This window comes from Bison bison, unplaced genomic scaffold (assembly GCF_000754665.1).
Source record: "Bison bison bison isolate TAMUID 2011002044 unplaced genomic scaffold, Bison_UMD1.0 scf7180017864213, whole genome shotgun sequence".
In the NCBI taxonomy this organism is placed as follows: Eukaryota; Metazoa; Chordata; class Mammalia; order Artiodactyla; family Bovidae; genus Bison; species Bison bison.
In genome coordinates this window covers 5756547-5770350 of record NW_011494785.1, presented here as the reverse complement: position 1 = coordinate 5770350, position 13804 = coordinate 5756547, and the positions used below count along the sequence as shown (strand labels likewise).

Below are 13804 nucleotides of genomic sequence, written 5' to 3'. Positions count from 1 at the left end.
ACCAGAGGGCTGTGCACGGTGGGCAGACAGAATGGGCAGGATTGCCATAGTCCTCCTGGCCCTACCCCGGCCTGGTTCCCCTCAAGGCAAGGGTGCCCGAGGCCTTGCACCCAAGCAGGCTCTGGGCTGGGAACAGAGGCAGGGGCCACGGTCTCCCCTCCAAGCGGGTGTACAGACACACACAGAGGCTGAGTGTGCCAAGCATGTTCCCTCACTGCTAGAGAGCAAAGCTGGATCTGTCCACGACCCTTCCCCATCCTTCCCAAATGCCGATGCTAATGTCCCCACCTTGAACGACATCACGCCCGTGACAGGGCTCCAACAAGAACCAGAATCCAATGAGAACACAGCCCCCAAACTTGCCCCACTTGAAAGCATGCCAAATTTAAAGTTTAAATAAGTCTGTTTAAAAAAAAAAAATCATGTTTCTGCGCATGTCTGGAAGGCACCTGCGTTCCCAGCGCTCCCCCTGCCTGAGCGCAGCATCTGGGCGTCTGGAGCTGGCGTTGGTCTCCGCGGGGACTCTACTACTGGAAGCGCGGGTTTGCTCCAGCTTCAGCAAGGACGCTGGGGCTGGATGGAAGGTTCTCTTGGCCCCTCACACAGCTGAATTTATAAGAACAAGCGCAGATCAATCAACCAATGTTTCCTGCAAGCTTTTCTACTATCTCAAAGGCATGCTTAGAAATACGCTATTTTTACAAAGACCTGTGACTTCAAGGTATCTCCCCCTTCAGTTGCTTCCTCCTTTGCTTTTGTGGGATATTCAAAAGCTTAAAACAGGAGTCCTAACTTTGGTGGCATCTCAGCTAAACTCAAAAAATACTAAACAGGGAGAATCCAGTGTCGCTTGCTTCTAAAACCATAATAAAGTAACTGAATACTGTAAAACTGTTTCCTATCACAGACAAGTGACTTCAAGAACTTGTTCTCGACAGCTATTTTAAATCACCACGACATACTTTACTATATTCACATAAAATGGATAAAAACTATATATACTGAAATATTCCTAAATTCCAGCTGTAAATCTATAGGATACATTTTTCCTATTAAAAACTGTGCAGCTTCTTCATTGACACTAAGCATATACAAACCTGAGTAGTCACTGCCACAAACTGGGATTCGTGCAGGAAGCTTGTGACGCCTTCCAGACCACAGTCCCGGCAGGTCTGTGACGGGACGCGTCACCGCACCTTCCAACGAGCAAATGCTCCTGATACTGGTTTACACCTATCTGGCGGGCAGCTGGCCAGCCAGGAGGGGCACTGCTATCTCAGACCATGACCTGGGTGCCAGGCAAGGGGGGGGGGTGCCAGGTGAGGCGGCTGCCCGAGGGCAAGAGCCGTCAGAGGAACAGCAGCGGCCAGGTGTGCCCCTCCTGCAGCCCCCCAAGAGTGAGTGGGAAAGGGCTGTAAACACAGGGGTCGGCAGGGCTGCGGGCCCACCGGCCAGACTCTATCCTCATCACCCGCCCTCCCACTGTATGTACAATACATTCACCACCGACAGAAGTCATCACAAAGGCAACATGAAAACTCTGTAAACTGGACCCAACTCCAAACACACCCACACAAGTAGTCCTGTCCCCAGACGGCTACCTGAGTGCAGCTGCCATGACAGCCCACCAGCACCGCCCCCAGGTCAGGACGGTCTTCCCTGAACAAGTGTCCCAGGGCCTGGAGAAACCACCAGAGTCCAGCCTGTCTGGTCCCCACTTTCGCCCAGGACTTTGCGAGCACATGAGTCGTGAGGAGGGGCGTCCAGGCTTCAGGCCACACGTGATGTGATGCTGGTGACAGGAGAGGCGGGTGGGGCCGGGCCCCGTTCTCCACTTGCAGCTCTCTGTTTCCCTGGGGCTTGTCTCCTCCTGGGACTAGCTCTGAGAGAAGCAAAATACAGTTTCAGTGAAACTGATACATGTTAACTGTTAAAAACGACAAAGCCAAGGAGCCACACACACTCTTCCCATCTAGGAAAATGGCCCCATGTTGCTTCGTTGGGCAGTCCCACAGGTGTGGTTTCTGAGTCCTGGACCCTGACTCAGTCCAGTGGCCAAGGACTGTTGCCTCCAGGGAGACCGGCGGTGGGGGTGGGGGCCCCCGACTCTTCCAGACGAGGCAGACAAGGAGTCACACTACAGGAGCCAGTCTGGGGAAGGAAATCTAACCCATCTCAGAGCTGGTTCCTGGGACAGGAATAAGGGGCTGGCGGGGTGGGAGGGAGCTGCTCCCGAGGCCCTCTGGCCCCATGGCCCACAGGACACAACCCCTTTCCAGACACAGCCCCTGGAGCCACAGCTGCCCGGAACCACACAGACAGCTCTCACTGTCCACCATTCTGACCTGATCGAGTGGAAGCGTTGGGGGCTTCTGGGGGGGCAGCTCCTCCTGTGATGCCGCTGGTGCCGGCGTCTTTGGGAACGAGGGCCGGGACTGGACCGAGGGCCCCTGCAGTCTAGAGACATGAGGAAGGAACGGTCAGGAATGCATGTGATGTTCTCAGTACAAAGGAAAAGGCACATAGCCCCACCTGGACCAACTGGGCGAGTGACTCCAACCCAGGGGCTGCCACGTGAGGCAGGAAAGACATGGCTGACGCCACCTGCACAGTGCTCCTGACAAAGGTGAGGAAACAGTGACAAGAGGTCAGAGCCTAGGGCGCTCTGTCTTTGAAAAACAAAGAATGCAAAGCCAATGTTGTAAATTACTGAGCAGGCACAGCATCCAAATGTAGAGCCATGAAATGTGACTGGATCCTGAACGGGGAAAAATCAGAGCAAAACAGAGAGAGAAACAGCTACAAGGACACTTCGGGGACAACTGGAGACATCAGACAGTGCCTCCATCAGACCACTACCACCACTTCCCTGGCCAGGGTAGGGTCTGGGCTGTACCAGGAGGATGCCCTCGGCTAGGAGACACACCAAAGGCTCAAAAGAGAAGGCAAAGGACGGACAGGAAACGTGCCAGACATTCAGAGAGGGGTGAGCACACACAGAGGGAAGGCCCTCAAGCCAGGCACTGGGGGCTGGGACGACCCAGGGGGGCACTCGGGTTCTCACTGGGGCTGGGGGGACCAGGGGGGCACTCGGATTCTCAGGGTGGTCTGTGCTGCTTTATGATGGGGCTTCCCAACCTTGACCTGGAGACTCCCTGGATCTCAGGTCGCCTCACTGGCCTCAAGACACAGCCACTAGAATTATCAGGGAGTGGTATGTGGCCAGGTCTGGCTCTGGATACACTGAGTTTTCATTCAGTATCAGTAGAGAAATGAATGGTGAGGGGTGAGACCAGGATACCACCCGTGACTACCCACCCGGATCTGAGAGCCCCTCTCCCTGGCAGAAGTCTGCCCACAGCCCCAGAACTCTGGCCATTAGGTGTCTGAAACCTAACCCGACAGCACTGCAATGCCAATTCACTTTCACAAAGAAAAAAAGACCACACACAAAACTGGGTTCTAATGCCAGTGCTTTCCCAGGAAGCCCCGAGCACACAGCCCACGCGCTCCTCCCGGGCCCAGACCACCCAAGTCGGTCTTTCATTCCCAAGCTTGCTTCTCTTTGGGAGACTAGCATCTACCCTGCTCCTGCCCGTAGAAAAAAGGCACGCAGCTGCAGCCTTACCCGGACGGTCTGTACATCTCCTGGAAGGACGCCCTCGCCCCACTTCCGGGGCCCATCTGCTCCATCATCACGGCCTGGAAGTGGCCCAGGCCCTCCTCAGGGTAACGGTAGAGGGGGCACTCGGGGGACAGGCCGTTGGGCTGGGCCGCCACTGGGCGGTGAGGCGGGTGAGTAGCCGAGGGGGAGGCGTAAGCCCTGGGCTGGAAATGCGTGGCTGGCCGCTGTGGGGGGTAAGGTGGCCCGGCGTGCAGCATCACTGCGTGTGGGGGGAAGGCGGGTGAACCGAAGGTCATGCCCGGGCCCAGTGGGGCTGGGGGCGCGCCGTAGAGACACTCGCTGGCCGACAGGGAGCCCTGCCGCCTGGCAGCCGCGTTGTGGTTATCCAAGTCCAGGAACTCTTTGGGGCTCTCTGGCTGCTCCATAGACTCATCCTGCTTGCCCTCAGGGCCGGGGTTCTGCCCCTCGGCCATCTTGGCAGCAACGGCGTCCACCCGCGTGGGCGAAGTTAAGGCAGCGCCCAGAGCCTCCACCGCGTCCACCCGCGCGGGGGGCGTTAAGGCAGCACTTAGCACCTCGCAGCCCTGCAGCCCCGTCACAGCACTCTTGTCGGGGAAGAGGGGCCTGGCAGGGGTGGGCTGAGCTGGGGGGGGCCCGCTTGGGCTTACGGGGGCTGCGAGGTGTCTCGGCCAGTCTGAGAAGCCCTGTGGACACGAGTAGTAAGGAGTCCGCGGGTAGTGGTGGTAGGAAGGCTGCGGTGGCGGCTGATAGGGATACCGCATGCCCTGGTGGGGGCGGTACCGAGGGAAGACTCCAGAATGAGGGTCATGAGACTGAAATGCCCGAGGGGGAAAGGGAGGAGGGTGCGGGGCAGGAGGCTTGCCCCCCATCACAGGACCCACAGGCTGCAGGCCTGGGCCTACATGGTACCGTGTGGCGGAGCTGGGGAACTCCAAGCCGGGCGTGTACAGAGGGGAGCACGCGGGCTCTGCAGGAGGCCCAGCCTCGGGTGGCGCCCTACTCTTGCCCTCAGACCCACATGGGGAGGCTTCTACCCGCAGTCCGTTTTCGGGCAGTGGCCCCAGGTCTGCCAGGGTGCATGCCTGGGCGGGTGGGCTGGCGAAGCCACTCCCTGAGAGCCAGGCAGACCTGACCGTGCTCGCTGGGCAGCCGTCCCCAGGTTCCGAGGACTCCGGCCTGAGCTCTGGGCCCTCTGGGCCCCTTCCTTGGGGTGAGCTCCGCCTGGCAAAGTCAGCCTGCAGAGGGGGCGCAGGGTGAGGTAGCTGTTTGAGGAATGCCCCCTCTGAAGCACCGACACTCGCTGGTCTCTCCTCCAGCCCAGGCAAGGGATCCGCTGCAAGGAAAGCAGAGACAAAGTCGCACTTGGCGAGCTGAAACCCCAGCACACGACAGGAACAGACGGTCAAAATGATGACAACGTGCCCCCCAACCTGCCCACAGCCGGACAAGCAAGGGGCTGTGATCTGTGTGCAGGCTGGCTGGGAGGCATCGCCTTGACAGTGAGGAGGAGGGACCAGGACGCTGGTCTGAGGGACTGAGGGCGCTGGGAAGGCCGGATCCTGACAGCATCCTGCAGGCAGGACACCCACCCAGGGGAACACAAACAGGACTAGATGAATATTTGCTAAATGAATGACAACACCCGCCGTGCCTGGGCTTCTTGAAAATAAGACATGGACAGTATATAACACTCAAAGGGAATCTTCAAGGAATTACAGAAATTTAATACACAATCATTAACCTACTGGACTCAAACGCTTAATTACAGACTCAGAATTCTTTACCTTGCTATTGTTTTTGGCCATAAATGCATCTTATTATTATGATCTCTCAGGGAGGGCAGAGTTGTTGCCCAAGGGTATCAAAATAGGATTCTGGTCAGAGCTTACAGACAAGATCAAGAATTCAGACCTTTACGATCAACTAGGACTGCTGGCTCCTGAAAAACTAACACTGGCTTTAAAGATCACAAGTACAAGCTGCACAAGAATGATGAAAAGGTGCACTTTTCATCATTCAGTCAACAAAAAACATGCCAACGCCTTACAACAGACACAGAAATAAACGCAAAACCCCTTAAAGACATGACACCATAAAACTCCTGCAAGAAAACAGGCAAAACATTCTCTGACATAAACTGTCATAGACCAGTCTTCCAAGGCAGTAGAAATTAAAGCAAAAATAAAAAAGTGGGACCTAATTAAACCTGCAAGCTTTTGTACAACAAAGGAAACCATAAACGAAATGGAAAGACTATCTATGGACTGGGAGAATATAGCTGCGGAGGATGAGACCAGCAAGGACTTAATCTCCAAAATATACAAGCAGCTCATACAACTCAACCAAAAAACAAACCCAATCAAAACATGGGCAGAAGACCTAAACACACATTTCTTCAATTAAGACACACAGATAGCCAAGAGGCCAAGATAAAAAGATGTTCATCATCACTGAACTAGAGAAATGCAAATTTAAACCACAATGAGGTACCAACTCACACCAGTCAGAATGGACGCCACTAAAAAGTCTACAAATAATAGACAGTGGAGAGGGTGTGGAGAAAGGGAACCCTCTTACCTGTTGGTGGGAATATAAATTGGTACAGACGCTATGGAGAACAGCGTGGAGGTTCTTTAAAAAACTAAACACAGAGTTAACGTATGCTCCTACAATCCCACTCCTACGCAGGTATTTGCAGAAAGTGTTAGTCACGCAGTCGTGCCCGACTCTTCGTGACCCCATGGACTGCAGCCCACAGGCTCCTCTCTCCATGAGATTTTCCAGGCAAGGATACTGGAGTGGGTTGCCAATTCCTTCTCTAGGGGATCTTCCCAACCCAGGGATCAAACCTGGGTCTCCTGCACCGCAGGCAGATTCTTTACCACCTGAGCTACAAGGGAAGCCCTTTGTAGAAAACCATAATTCAAAAAGATACACGCACCCCGATGTTCACTGCAGCACTATTTAGAACAGCCAGGACATGGAAGCAACTCTAGATGCCTATCAACAGAGGAACGCATAAAGACGTGGTGCGTATACACTGTGGAACGTTACTCGGTCATAAAAAAGAATAAATAATGCCATTTGCAACACTATGGATGGACCTAGAGATTACATACTAAATGAAGTAAATCAGAAAGAGATACATGTACGGTATCACTTATATGCGGGATTTAAAACATGACACAAAAGAAGTTATGTATGAAACAGAGACAAACTCACAGACGGAGAGCGCACACTTGTGACTCAAGAGAAGGGTGGGCAGGACAGCGAGGGACAGGGAGATTGGGGTTGGCAGAGACAAACTATTATATACAGAGTGGATAAACAACATCTGACTTCAGCACAGAGAAATAACATTCAATATCCTGCGACAAACCACGATGGAAAAGAATATGGAAAAGAATGTATATATGTATAACTATCACTCTGCTGTACAGCAGATACTAATTAGCACAACACTGTACATCAGCTATACTTCATTAAGAAAAAATAAAGGCAAACAAAACAACACAAACATCATGGCAACGAAGCAAACAGACTGCCCCTGAGACTCTCCCTCCAAAGCTCTGAATTCCAGTCACATCTGAAATCATGCCTGGAAAGTCGTGCTGCAGGTGGCATTCACAGAGTCAGCCTCCCCTCCAAGAAATCACCTGAAGGGAGTCTGCGCTCCTGGCCCTCCACCCAGTTGATAAGAAACCACATCACTCTGTAGATGCCCAGGTGCCACGGCTCCCACACGGACACATGCTAGATGTCCGTCCTCAACCAGCCGGAGTCACACAGAGGAGTCTCTTGCACTTGAGTTCACTACTCTCGTCGACGGCACTTCTAGAGCCCTCTTGACGACGCGCCCATCTCACTACTGCTCCGCAGCCCCGGCGCTCGCAGATGTGGGCCCACTGAGAAAGGCATGCAGAGAACTGGGCCAGGAGTAAAGCCCTGAGGACATGCTCCCCGAGGGTCACTTCAGGACAGTCCTTTTCAAGTGAGGCTGGGTGACGCAGAGCTTGCACACACGGATGCCAGGTCCGCTGTGTCGGGTTTGAATCGGTCTCCCCACTTAAGAGCTGAATGAAGGCAAATAACCACCTTTGTGCCCTGGAGCTTCCATCCACACAAACAAGAATACTAGTCAAAGTTCCCTCAAAGCTTATTCTGAGAGTGAAATAAGCACGGGAAGGCTCAGCACGAGTGGAGACACAGCAAGAATGCAGCTGTGCAGCACGGTTACCGCAAATCCTCGGACCACGGCAGGCTCAACCCAGAGATGTGCAAGTGAAAGGGACCAGAGGCCAGTTGACACTTTGTTTCCTAGTCTGCATAAAAGGATGGGTCACTAATTAACAGGGCAGATGCGGGGGGAGGGGGTGCGCATGCACACATTACCTTGGCCGTTCTCAGGCTCCTGCACGTCACTGCTGTCCTGTGTCCTCCCAGGGTCCCCTGAGGCAGGCTTGGGGGCCACCAGGCCCATGGGTGGGAAAGGGCCAGGCAGGCGGGGCGGTGCAGGCTGGCGGGGGTGGTAAGGCACGCCTGGCGGGCATCCACGGGAGGAGAGCTGCTGCATGGCCAGCATCTCAGGGCTGTCCAGCATGGAGTCCCCACCCTGCACGCCCCGAAGGGCTGGGGCCGGAGCTCCAAACAGAGAACCCAGTGCCGGGGCTGCAGGGGGCTGGAGCCGCTGTGCGCCAGGTTTACACGGGGGGTGCAGGTACCCTGAAGGAGGAACGCTGTGAGGTAGGAAGCCGGATTGTTCTGTCCACTGGTTTGGGGGGAGGGGAGGTCTCATCACTCGGGAATCCATCATGTGACCCAAAGGGCGGGGCTGGTGAGAAGGTCCTGGCCCCACGGGGGGCTTCTCGTCTGGCCCCAAGGGTCCTGGGTTTGCAGCACCGTGGCTCCCGTTCCAGACCGCAGAGTGCACTCGGCTCAGGTACTTGTAGGGTCGGTACATGTGGCTGGGAGGGACTTCTGGGCTCTCGGGGAAGTCTGGGGGTCGGGCTGGAGCACCCCCGTGCCTGGGAGGAAGGAGCCCTGGCTGGAAATGAGTTGGGGGATACACGCGCCCATCCTGGCTAGGGCCGCTCATCTGACTGAGCGGCAAGGGTCCAGGTCGAGAGCCCATGTCAGCAAGGGAGGCCAGCCCTCCGCAGGCCAGCTTCTCATCAGGGGGGCCACACCCGGGGCCTCGGTGGTGGTTAATTCCAGCTGGAGGCTGGCAACAAAAAAGGGAAGCTGTGTTAACCCCGTGGTTACTCAATTTACCCTGGGGAGCGACGGGATTCTGGAACACACCTTTGCACCTACACGCACCGAGCAGTCTGCTTACCTGCACCGCCAGAGGCGCAGGCTGCAGGCCAGGCCCACGGGCGGGCGGGCCCGGGGCTCCAGAGGAGACACTGACTGCAGCAGGATCCGACCCCCGGAGAGGACAAAACGCTCCCTGTCCTGCTGGCCTCTGGAGGGCACGGGGCAAAGGCAGGGAGGAGGAGGAGAGAGCACACCCTTCACGTCCTGAAGACCAGGCTCCGGCTGGTGGAGGAGTCCCACTGCCCCGGCCGACAGAGGGCGGGGCAGGGGCTCCCATCCCCACCCTCAGAGCCCCTCCCCCCTGCTCCCCAGGAAAGGTGCACTTATGTACTGGATGTTCCCCATTCTTTGACTTACAAGGAGTGAGATGTTAATTCAAATTTTTGCCCCAGTGAGAACGTGTAGTTCAAATGATTAACAAAAAGGATTTAAGACAGATGAAGACTAAATGAAGATGGGGGAGAACTTCACACCCGCCCAGTCCCTAATCAGAAGAAACCACTACGGGATGAAGTTGATCCTCGCTGGCTAGCTTGAGAAGAGAAGCTGGCTGGATCCACCGAGACACAGGGGCCCAGAGAGGCAGCTGCTGTTTGAGGCACCCACCTGGCCAGGGGGCTGAACGGAGCTGCTCTGACCGGCCCCAGAGGCAGTGGCACGGCGGCCCAGGGGCAGCGCCTTCCCTCCGTTCTCCGCGGGCTGCCTCCGACCTGGTGCCTCCGAGTCCCGGGAGCGGGTGCACACGTGGCCCCGCGCCCCCCGCCCCCGCCTCTTCTCCCGCCTCTCCTCCTCCCGCATCCACGGCTCCTCGTCTGTGTCCCCGTCCTCCCCAGGAAAGTGCTTCAGCATCGCCCGGTGGAAGCACCTCTCCAGGTTGTCCGACATCTTGGTGTACTCTGTGGGGGACAGAGGTCTGAGCCCCCACCCCGGGCAGGCCCCCAGACCACCTCCCCCCAATCAACTGCGAGTCTGCCAGGCTTCAGTGCCTCCTGCCTTCTAGGGCTACAGACATGACACGGGACACAATTTATGGCCTAAGAAACTGTCCAGCCTGTGTGGCTGGCACAGTGGCCCCTGGACCCCAAACCGGTAAAAATTTAATTCTTCAATGCCAAACTGCAGAAACGTTCAGTCCAATCACTGAACCTCCAAGCTTCGGCACCTGCAGCGACACCGGCGGCGTCATCCAAGGTCTGCCCTGCGACTCTAAGACAGTGGGTGAGCAGGCCCAGGACGAAACCGGGACCAGCAGCCGCCACGCCTCTGGCTGTGGAGGACGACAGAGACGGGCACAGCCCAGCCCATGGCTTCAACACACCCTCTCTTCACAGTCCTGAGAAAGGGCTGAACCTGGAGACTGGAAACACCTGTTTTCCTTGGTTCTGCTGCTGCAGCAGGCTAGAGCCACAGCACCCCTCCTCCACTCACCGCTGCTCTCCCCATTGTATTTTCGACAATTCCTGAACATAGTCTTCATGTCGTTCACAAACTCCTCCTTGGTACAGTATGAACCTCCATTCAGTTTCTTCTCCATGCTTGAAATATCCATGGGGACCTACAACAGGCCACACTCGTTACTATCCATCGGAGAACAGTGCTTCGTAGTCCCCACACCACTAGGAGCTGTTTGAAAGCCTGGGAAGCACGCAGCACCCAGCCCTGAGGAGAGCCAGCTGATTACACAACAACACAACCACAGAGGCACACGCTACAGTCGTACAGCTGACAAGGCTTCCTCTACCTTAATGATCTGGTAGTAGTTAGGGGCATACGATTCATCCACTGGTTCCAAAAAGGGCCAGGAATCCTTGTGAGCCTTCACCACGTCCAGAACTGAGGGGCCAAAGAGAAGAGGAGGGTCAGCACACATACCTGGGAACAGACTTGGTGGAACACAGGAGTGGAGCATGGGAACTGACCTTTGTACATGGCGGTGAAGTCATCATCCAGCTCGAAGCTGTGAATCAGAGAGTGAGAAATCAGCAGTGACGGAGACCCCCTGCTCTCCCCAGCGCCCTGGATTCAACCTGATGTCACAGCTCTCCAGACCAAGAGTTGGAACAGTCCCCAGGAAACATCTGTAAACCTCTGCTAAGGTAAGTCTGTAACACTGATGACCTCCAGAAAACACGAGGGAGTGAGGGTCGGCACACTCATCCCCTCCCTTGTCTACAAAATGACAGCTGGCCCGACCCCACACCAGGCAGCTGAGGGCTAGGGGCACTCTGCACTCACGGGTCTCTCGTCCTCTTCTCGGCCCGAGGCGGGGACTGGGGGTCCAGGTGGGACAGCTGGGGGGGCAGCGCCTTGCCCTGGGCCAGCAGCCAGGCCCGCTCCTCCCTGAGCCGTCGCCTCTTGGCTCGATCTGCAAGAACACAGAGCAGAGGCGCGTCAGGACTCCACAAGGGAGACACGTGCCCGACTGCACCCTCTGCCGACCTCTCTGTGCTGACAGGACGGTGCTAGAGTGAGAAGGCTTTAAGGGACCTCTGTCCTGAGGTCACAGAGATGGGGTCAGGGAGGCAAGCGGGCCCTGGTGGGTTGGGGAAGGAGCAAGAGAGAAGGGAAGCAGAGGGCCGACAGTCACCCGCGCTGAACACCTCAAGCCCTTTCTATGTTGCCCACACAAAGACAGTATCTCCTGTTTAGGACCAGACCTCAGTCCAAACACACCAGGACTGTGCAAGGCCCCTGAAGCGCTCGCACTGGTTATCCTCACTCTGTGCCCGCTCCACGCCCCCACCTCCGGCACAGCTGTCTGACCCCATCCACACTGGTGCAGGAGGTGCCAGGGAAGTGAAGAAGCCAGCGGGACAGCCCAGGAGCTGGAAGGGGAGGCCTTCTCTGGCTCCCAGACATGGCCACAACAAACACACTTGCCATGCACTGCTGGCCTGCTGGCAGTGGGGAAGGAAGAAGCAAGGACTCAGGGCACCACCAGAAGGCAAGACACATGACGGAGGGATAGGTTGGAAGGTGCCCGGTGGGAGCAGACACGGCCCGCAGACGCCCACTCCCACCAAGCTCCCTCTGCTCAAATGTCATGCCTGTGTATAAATAAACTTGTATGTGTAAGAGAATCTATACCTGCTTTAAGTATCAGCGACATTTTGCTATCAACTTTTACTAAAATTGGTTTCTAAGAAAGAGAACGATTTCAAGCCTAAAGAAAAGTAAAACTAAATTAATGAACATCCATGTATCAAACTGTTAAACATTCAGTTCAGTTCAGTCACTCAGTCGTGTCCGACTCTCTGCAACCCCATGAATCGCAGCACGCCAGGTCTCCCTGTCCATCACCAACTCCCGGAGTTCACTCAGACTCACGTCCATCGAGTCAGTGATGCCATCCAGCCATCTCATCCTCTGTCCTTCCTTTCTCCTCCTGCCCCCAATCCCTCCCAGCATCAGAATCTTTTCCAATGAGTCAATTCTTCGCATGAGGTGGCCAAAGAACTACAGTTTCAGCTTCAGCATCATTCCTTCCAAAGAAATCCCAGGGCTGATCTCCTTCAGAATGGACTGGTTGGATCTCCATGCAGTCCAAGGGACTCTCAAGAGTCTTCTCCAACACCACAGTTCAAAAGCATCAATTCTTCGGCACTCAGCCTTCTTCACAGTCCAACTCTCACATTCATACATGACCACAGGAAAAACCATAGCCTTGGCTAGACTGACCTTTGTTGGCAAAGTAATGTTAAACATTAGGCGTCATGAACTCAATTCAGGATTTCACAACTAGCAACCAGTCAACCGATTCTTCACATCATCAGAATTACTGTCTGGACACACATCTCCCCAGGCTCAGGCAAGCCCCGGGGACCACAGGTGGGGTCAGCGCCAGCGCCCCTCCACGGCTACAGATAGTCCTTCACAAGTAATGCCACCACCTCACTCACTCCCACGGCGTGACGTGATGAGTGTAACGTGGAATTCTGATGTTTCTGTTTGCCTGTTCCAGACAGGAGTGACCTAATATTTACTACTTGTCAACATGCGGCCAAAAAGTTCCTTTGATTTTTAAGTAAAAGTAAGACAGATAAAAAACAACAAAAACAGTAAGAACAACAAACTGGTTCCAAATAGGAAGCGGAGTATGTCAAGGCTGCATATTGTCACCCTGCTTATTTAACTTATTTGCAGAGTACATCAGGAGAAATACTGGGCTGGAACAAACACAAGCTGGAATCAAGATTGCCAAGAGAAATATCAATAACCTCAGATATGCAAATGACACCACCCTTATGGCAGAAAGTGAAGAGGAACTAAAAAGCCTCTTGATGAAGGTGAAAGAGGAGAGTGAAAAAGTTGGCTTAAAGCTCAACATTCAGAAAACGATGATCATGGCATCTGATCTCATCACTTCATGGGAAATAGATGGGGAAACAGTGGAAACAGTGTCAGACTTTATTTTTCTGGGCTCCAATTATTTTTCTGGGCTCCAAAATCACTGCAGATGGTGACTGCAGCCATGAAATTAAAAGACACTTACTCCTTGGAAGGAAAGTTATGACCAACCTAGATAGCATATTCAAAAGCATAGATATCACTTTGCCAACAAAGGTCTGTCTAGTCAAGGCTATGGTTTTTCCAGTGGTCATGTATGGATGTGAGAGTTGGACTGTGAAGAAGGCTGAGTGCCGAAGAATTGATGCTTTTGAACTGTGGTGTTAGAGAAGACTCTTGAGAGTCCCTTGGACTGCAAGGAGATCCAACCAGTCCATTCTGAAGGAGATCAGCCCTGGGATTTCTTTGGAAGGAATGATGCTGAAGCTGAAACTGCAGTACTTTGGCCACCTCATGCGAAGAGTTGACTCATTGGAAAAAGATTCTGATGCTGGG

The 13804-nt window shown here is 54.6% G+C and overlaps 1 protein-coding gene across 1 annotated transcript in view; it reads right to left on the bottom strand.

Annotated features, from left to right (window-relative positions):
- Positions 1–6: 6 nt before the first annotated feature.
- CECR2 (cat eye syndrome chromosome region, candidate 2) overlaps positions 7–13804 on the bottom strand; it is a 45397-nt gene continuing 31599 nt past the window's right edge. Inside the window, exons 9-18 of the mRNA XM_010845057.1 lie at positions 11198–11327; positions 10882–10919; positions 10704–10795; positions 10391–10517; positions 9569–9858; positions 8982–9110; positions 8039–8867; positions 3629–4979; positions 2346–2457; positions 7–1882 (exon numbers count right to left, since the gene is read on the bottom strand). Coding sequence (XP_010843359.1) covers positions 1877–1882; positions 2346–2457; positions 3629–4979; positions 8039–8867; positions 8982–9110; positions 9569–9858; positions 10391–10517; positions 10704–10795; positions 10882–10919; positions 11198–11327 — 3104 coding nt within the window. The 3' untranslated portion in view covers positions 7–1876. The remainder of the gene's footprint in view (positions 1883–2345; positions 2458–3628; positions 4980–8038; positions 8868–8981; positions 9111–9568; positions 9859–10390; positions 10518–10703; positions 10796–10881; positions 10920–11197; positions 11328–13804) is intronic.